This window comes from Arachis ipaensis, chromosome B06, assembly GCF_000816755.2.
Source record: "Arachis ipaensis cultivar K30076 chromosome B06, Araip1.1, whole genome shotgun sequence".
NCBI classification, from domain to species: domain Eukaryota; kingdom Viridiplantae; phylum Streptophyta; class Magnoliopsida; order Fabales; family Fabaceae; genus Arachis; species Arachis ipaensis.
The window spans coordinates 14,270,855-14,278,494 of record NC_029790.2 but is presented as its reverse complement, the minus strand read 5'-3'; the positions used below and the strand labels follow the sequence as shown (position 1 = coordinate 14,278,494).

General features: G+C 31.8%; 1 protein-coding gene across 2 annotated transcripts; it reads left to right on the top strand.

Moving 5' to 3' along the window:
- On the top strand, positions 1,465–5,626 carry LOC107645860 (bifunctional 3-dehydroquinate dehydratase/shikimate dehydrogenase, chloroplastic). Of its 2 annotated transcripts, XM_016349987.2 has the most exons (10): positions 1,471–1,770; positions 2,633–2,738; positions 2,835–3,062; positions 3,155–3,495; positions 3,596–3,659; positions 3,820–3,928; positions 4,135–4,284; positions 4,380–4,531; positions 5,005–5,167; positions 5,313–5,626. In XM_016349987.2, exons 1-10 carry the CDS (start codon positions 1,556–1,558, stop codon positions 5,354–5,356), a joined length of 1,572 nt encoding a protein of 523 aa, XP_016205473.1. In that variant the 5' UTR covers positions 1,471–1,555; the 3' UTR covers positions 5,357–5,626. The 2 variants fall into 2 exon arrangements, with proteins under 2 accessions (XP_020959723.1, XP_016205473.1); XM_021104064.1 differs by lacking the exon at positions 5,313–5,626 and having other exon boundaries at positions 1,465–1,770; positions 4,384–4,531; positions 5,005–5,018.

Sequence of the window (7,640 nt, the reverse complement as noted above, 5' to 3'; positions counted from 1 at the left end):
GAATATGGCAGAATACGATTTGACTTGAATATTTTATAGTGAAATTATGCCTTAAAAAATGTGTTTGGGGCGAGCATATGCCTTAAATAGAGCAGAAGATGCTGCGGCTAACAATGTATCTTAAAATTCAGCAATGTATTTTTTTAGAGAAAAAACCCTAAATGGATAAGAGAGATCTGTGTCTTAAGTCTTAACCACTTGTCCTTTTCTGGTCAATACAGAGATTGGGTACAAGGATCCAACTCATGCTGACTACATCATCTAGTCAGTAACTCTCACCTACCCCCCTCCTTATGTTTATTTATTCACTTTGCTGACCTACTACTTCAACAGTAAAACTCTCAATATATTTTCATTTCCTACGTCGAATTTGTCTTATTTTTCTAAGTTTTTAATATTTTAAAATTATTTATTTTTATATTATTTAAATTAAATATTGACTTTTAATTATTTTTAATAAATTAAGTATCAAAATTTAAGTATTATAGTTATCACCTTACTAAAAATATATTCATAATAAGAACAATTTGCTGTTTCATTTACATTTACATTTTTGGCTGCATGCCTTTACTCTTGCATTCTCTGTGCTCCAACATGCTTAGCATTATATATCATGCAAATATTTCTTTGTCATCTTATCCAAGTTGTTTGAATTGAACCTCCCTCAGGTAATGATGTCCAAATTCCATTTTGTCATCCTCATCCTTTGCTTGTGGTTGTTTACCCTCTTCAACTCTTGGATGGAACTTCACGACTGTGACAATTAGTTTCTATTTAAATTTTGTATAATTAACTTTTAATTAATTAATATTAATTAATTTGTCATTATAAAATAACTAGTGTTTTTTAACATTTAAAATTTAAATCTTGAATAGTCAAGTTCGTTTTTATCTTATTAACTTTTTTATCTGTAGTTTAAAAATATGTGACTGAAAAAAAAAAGTGAAAATTTTTTAACAAAAAACATCAGATGTAGCGGATGTCATACACAAATTGATCATGAACTATAAAAAGTGGTATGATATTGATAACGTTTGTTGTTGATGATAATATTAGAATAACAACCTTAGATTTGTCTTTATTTTATTATTTTTTTTCTATCTTAATGTGTTGAATTCTTTTAATTTGTGTAAAAAAAAACTTAACTACAAGAATTCTTTCGGAAATAAAACTGTGTACTGTGTGTTATTAGTACATCAACTTAATTTGAATAAAAACAAAAGTTTGATCCTCAGATTTTTTAAGAAATAATTACAAAATTTGTTAATAAAACTGAATTTTATGATGATTAGTACACATACTTGCCATCGTTAGAGTCACCAACAAATGTCCAATGTGGCATAAATAATAAAAAAATGATATTGGATCAACATAACTCTTTCCATTTCAATTTGATTGGATGGTAGAAAAGGACTTGTACCAACTACAACTTCACCTCCCTCCCTCTCTCTCTCTCTGATTCTATATATATACACACTTTTATGCAACATTTGACTTCAGTTCTCTTCATTCTTTATTTTTTGTTGAAGGGGTGTCTGTGCAGTTCCTTCAGAAAATGGGTAGTAACGAAGTTTCAGCAGAGGCACTTATGATTTGTGCCCCAATCAGAAGCCAATGTGTTGAGCAAATTGTGAAGAAAATGCATGAAGCAAAGGCACAAGGTGCTGATGTTGTTGAGGTTAGCCTTGACCATATCACCAACTTCCACCCCCACAATGACCTTCAAACTATCCTCACCAATAAGCTTCTCCCTATCCTCTTTTCTTATAGGTAATTACATCTCATTTTGATAGATTGTATCAAGATAGAATTATGGATATCAAAAATGCTATTCTTATACTAAAGTCAGCTACCAATGTCAGCTACCAATGTATTTGTATATAAATATATGTATAATTTAATTTATTTTCAATATGTATTTATATTTCAATATGTATTTTATACTTGTGACTAACTTTAGTAGCGGATCTTAGTATTCACATAATATAGTCATATAGACATATATAAAAGAAGAGGAGTGCTAGGGGCAGCAAATTTTGTAATTTGTAGCCATCAATTAGTTATTATTGATATTTTTAATGGTGTGAGATTTCATCCAATAATGTGTAATTACTCACTTTTCTTTGGCTGGTTAAGTGCTAGTTAGATTTTAATAACTTTTTCTATTAAAAAAAAGTAGAGAAATACAAATTCTCATTGTCTCTTTATTTTCTGTCTTTACACAATTATGAAATAGTGCCTCCTATATGCACAGAAATAGTTGTGCCTTATATTCTAGAGTAATGATTGGAAGATTTAATTTATTTTTTAATTATTTTTTAAATATTTAAATGAGTAAAATGAGTTTAATTTTTTATGTATTGTAAAAGGTTTTATGGTGTAATTCAATCAGATTTATATGTTAATATTAATTTTTAAGTAGTGAATTTAAAAATTAGTTATTTTTACTAACGTGACCATACTTGTCTGTATAAAACTATTTTATAGCATAGTGCATGAAAATTAAATCACGTAAAAATTTAATATATATGTTATTTTTTGAAAACATTGATAAGATACAAATTCAAAATTTTCTGTTCTATACATTTGTTACTCCATGATGGTTAATACTGTGCTTGATGTGTTATTGAAGGCCAAAATGGGAGGGTGGTTTATACGAAGGAGATGAGAATATTCGGTTGGAAGCATTACAACTTGCTATGGAATTGGGAGCTGATTTCATAGACATTGAGCTTAAGGTGTGTTTGGTTTCTTGGAGAAAAACATATTAGTACCACCATGTATAAGTATGGTTGGTCCAATTTGTCTTCATTTATGTCTTAATGTTTTCTCAGGCAGCTTCTTCTTGTCTTAAGACCATGATGGAATATAAGAAAAACCATGGTAATCATGGAAAAATAATTGTTTCGTCCTATGTGGATGGAGTGACCCCTCCAAAATCAGAACTCCTTAAGCTTGTTACACTTATGAAAGCAACTGGAGCAGATATCATCAAGCTTGTCACAAATGCACAAGACATTACAGAAATTGAAAGAATATTTAGTATACTTCCCTATTCTCAGGCATGTGATTTTCATATATTCATTGGTTTAATTCACATGGATGTAAGAATTTTCATAGTAATTGTTTCTTCTTTGTGGTAACAATTTTGTAGGTACCATTAATTGCTTATTCTGTTGGAGACAGAGGGTTAATAAGCCAGCTTCTGTGTCCGAAATTCGGAGGGTTCTTTGTCTATGGATCTTTGGATGGAAATCCAATCCCTGGTATGCCTTCTTTGGAAACTCTCCGGGAAGCATATAAATTGGAACATGTAAATGAGGATACCAAAGTTTTTGGCCTAATTTCAAAACCAGTTGGCCACAGCAAAGGCCCTTTGCTGCATAATCCTACTTTCAGACATGCAAAATTTAATGGAATGTATGTCCCCATGTTTGTTGATGATCTTAAAGAATTCTTTAGCACTTACACAAGCCCCGATTTTGCGGGTTATAGGTATGCCATATTTATATGTTTGTGTCACCCATTTTATATGTTTGGTATTCCTTTTTCTTATTTTGTGATTTCTGACCTGCTTCTTTCTTCTGTGCTTCAGTGTTGGCTTTCCATACAAGGAAAAAGTTCTAACCTTTTGTGATGAAGTCCATCCTCTTGCTCAGGTTTGCTTGTCCTTTTGTGATGAAGTCCATCTTCTATGAAATGATCTGATCGTATTTGTTAGATACATAATCATTCATATACCTCTTCCTATCAGCTTAAATTTTTGTGATTTCGTGAAAATATTAAGTGATAAAATCGTCTCGGTTCGTGCTTCACCAGTCTATAGGAGCTGTTAATACTATTGTAAGAAGACCAATTGATGGGAAGCTAGTTGGCTACAATACAGATTGTGAGGGTGCAATCACTGCTATTGAGGATGCTCTCATAGGTTATACTCCTCAAATGCTATGTTTATAACTGCTTTGAACTTGTCAAATGTTTTTGTATGATCCTTAAAAGTGAAATCTATTAAACGTATGCGCATTTTGCGCTTTAGTTGTCAATGTCATTGTTCTTTGATCAGATTATAATAGGTGTAATTTTATCTGAGATGATATAATGATATTGATATATATATCTATGAACCAATTCTAGAGCATGGTTGCAATGATGGTGGAGCATGCTTAAGTTCACCTCTTGCTGGAAGATTGTTCGTGCTAGTTGGTGCCGGTGGTGCTGGAAGAGCACTGGCATTTGGTGCTAAGAGTAGAGGAGCTCGCATAGTCATTTTCGACATTGATTTTGGTATTAAAAGCATGTTATTATGCCTTTCACAAATTGAACTGTTATTTGAACTTCTTTAAGGATATTGTTTCCTAAGTCTCATTTTGTTGAATCAGACAGAGCAAAATCTCTTGCAAGTGCTGTATTTGGTGAAGCTCTGCATTACAAAGACTTGGCCATTTTTCAGCCAGAGAAAGGAGCAATTCTTGCAAATGCAACACCAATAGGAATGCATCCTAATATTGCAGACAGAATTTCAGTATCAGAGGTTCTACATTCTTACTTTAAATTCTTTTAGATAATGAAATGATGTTTAATGGGAGTCTAGTTTAGAAAATATAATTTCACTGAACTAACTAAATGCCTTCTCCAATCCCTCAATATTTGTCCGAAGGACAAAGCGATCCTCCACATTTGTAAATCTCTAACCGGTCCTCAATCATTCAAGTAACTGGTCTAAACGGTCTCTCTTGGTGGTCTAAAGGCTCCCGACACATCAGCATGTCACTTTTTACAAGGGCCGCTTAGACAAATTACTTGAATGGTTGAGGACAATTTTCGAATTGTGGAGAGTCGTTTTCTCCTTTGGACAAATGGTCAGATATGGCAAAGGTTATTTACTCCTCAACTAAAACTATATGATGTTACACACTTACACATACACCCGTTGATGTATATAAATCAAAGGGTAAGTGGTGTTGTTTGCTGAGTTTGGTTTATTAATTGATATGTTTTTAAAAGGAAACTTTGGAAGATTATGAGTTGGTGTTTGATGCTGTGTATACACCAAGAAAAACAAGACTATTGAAAGCAGCAGAAGCAGTTGGAGCAATAACAGTGAGTGGGGTAGAAATGTTCCTACGCCAGGCTAGAGGGCAATTCAATCTCTTCACGGGTCTTCAAGGTACAATTCTCAATTGCAACATGTGATTCTTAGTATTCTATGCTGCATGTCCTGCAACAATTCAACTAGGTTTGGTAGGTTAGTATTCTATGTTATATAGTTTATGATGTGTATCTCATTGCTGCTTTTTGTTTTATTTGTGCAGCACCTGATCAATTTATGCGGGAAATTGTTCTATCCAAGTTTTGAAGAAATTCAAACAAAATTAAAAGTCCATCATCAAATTAGATCACAATTTACCCTTATACACTCTAAATAATGACGGCTACTTCCTCAGTTCTAGTTGTAAAGATATGACAAGTGAAAACCATCTCCTCCTCATTCTACTATTTCTACATAAATACTTAGACTTGCTTTTAAATTATTAATAAAAAAATAAAGCCTGGTACATATTCTTTGTGGGCAATACTCACATATAGAGTAAATATATACATAAAGTATAGTGCTGAGTTAATACTAGTCCCTAAATCTACATACGAGCCTTAATTTAGTCTTTAATGTTTCAATTGCCTTTATTTAATCTTTAAAATTTGTAAACATAACTCACATTGGTCCTTGAAACAATTTTCGGCACACAAATATTAATAAACGCTGATATAGATAGTCAGATGCCATACTAGAACTTGTAAAACGATGTCATTTTGGTTTTGACATTCAAATAGTTGAAAAATAATGTCGTATCACTTGTTTTGGGAGGAAAAGTTTCAATAAACATCACTTATTTTGGGCTATTTGAATGCCAAAATAAAAACAATGTCGTTTCACATAATACGGTTTGACATCCGATTATCTATGCAAGTGTTCTATTAACGTCTACGTTAAAAATTGTTTTAGAAACTAAGATGAGTCACACTAGCAATGTTTGAGGACTAAATAGAAAAAATTGATACTTCAGAGATTAAATTGAGATTCGCATGCAAGTTTAAGGACTAAATTGAATATTATCTCGTATAATATATTTGATAGTAAAATTATTTTTTATTTAAAAAAGTGATGGGTTACACACAATTCATCATACATTATTATTCTTCTTCTGTATGTTCCACAAAATTTCATTATGTACCAGAGTAGCCACAGTTATTTGTTACATTCAAGTAGCACTAGTGCGTTGCCCGCGTTGGAAATAAATATGAGTAGGGGTGTTCATGGATCGGATCGGATCCGTATATCCGCGGTATTTATTCGAATTCGATCTGAAAATTACGGATATGGATCCGATTCGCAAGGCTTTCGGATCGGATCGGATCGGATCCGCACACTAATCAGATCGGATTGCGGATTTTGTGTTGGTATCCGCGTATCCGCAAAAATAAAGAAATAAATAAATAAATATTATTTTTATATTTTATTTCAACTAATAATTATCATATATGTTGTATTATTTTAATTTATTATTTAAGAAAAGTATGTTTAATATTATTTTAAGAGTAAACATATTTAAAAGAATAGAAAAAATTAAGTTTATTGATATTTTTTTAATAAAAATAAACTTTTAAAAATATTTTTGTGTTTTGTGAATATATCCGATATCCGATATTCGATCCGATCCGAAAATGTGCGGATCGGATCGGATCGGATCCAACCTTAAAAACTGCGAATATTGGATCCAATCCGATCCGATAATTTTAGTGCGGATCGGATCGAAATTTTGGCCATATCCGATCCGATCCGATCCGATCCGCGTGCAGCCCTAAATATGAGAACCATGGTACTTTTAATTTTTAGTATACTTATTACGTTATTGTCTTCCAGCTGCTTTAGTGCTTTTGCTTTAGCTAAACCGGGTTGGTGAGAAATGGCTGTGAGAACATCTTAGATGCGTTTTAAAAAAAAAGCATGATTCTTGGTCCAGTAAAATCATTTGAATAATAAAACTCATGGGCCTGGCCCATGTAAGGGATCTTCTTCTTTAATCCATATGATTTCCTGACCAAAAAAAAAATCCATATGATTTATAGCTATGGGAACTAAACTCGTCGGGTTTTTGCTTTTTATTATTGTTACTAGCAAGAAATCCGCGCGATGCGCGGGCAAAACAAATAAAAATTATAATAACCTAAGAAGTACGGACACTTTGTTGAGTTGTCATGTCTGTATGTCGGATACATTTCAGACACGACACTCTCTGACACGCGTATCTGCTGTGTCCAACTGTGTCTTAATAAAAAATAAAAAATTCTTCTCCAAACATGCTTGGACACATCTAAATATTATGACATGTCAACATGTTCAGTCTTATTTTGAACATATATTCTTAAAATAAATTTAGATACAATATATATTATTATTTATTAAAACAAAAAATATTTTACATACTTGATATAATTAAAATAATACATTAAAAATAATTAAAAAATTAAAAAATATATTTTAATATCAATAAAATATCAAAATATCATTACGATTTATCTAAAAAATACTTTATATTTTATATGTACGCGTGTCCCCGTATCTTATAAGATTTTAAAATTCG

Coding starts and splice junctions, on each gene's coding strand:
- LOC107645860 (XM_016349987.2), top strand. CDS start 1,556: ATGGGTAGTAACGAAGTTTCAGCAGAGGCACTTATGATTTGTGCCCCA. Junction 2,739..2,834: donor TCATAGACATTGAGCTTAAG/GTGTGTTTGGTT, acceptor ATGTTTTCTCAG/GCAGCTTCTTCTTGTCTTAA. Junction 3,063..3,154: donor GTATACTTCCCTATTCTCAG/GCATGTGATTTT, acceptor ACAATTTTGTAG/GTACCATTAATTGCTTATTC.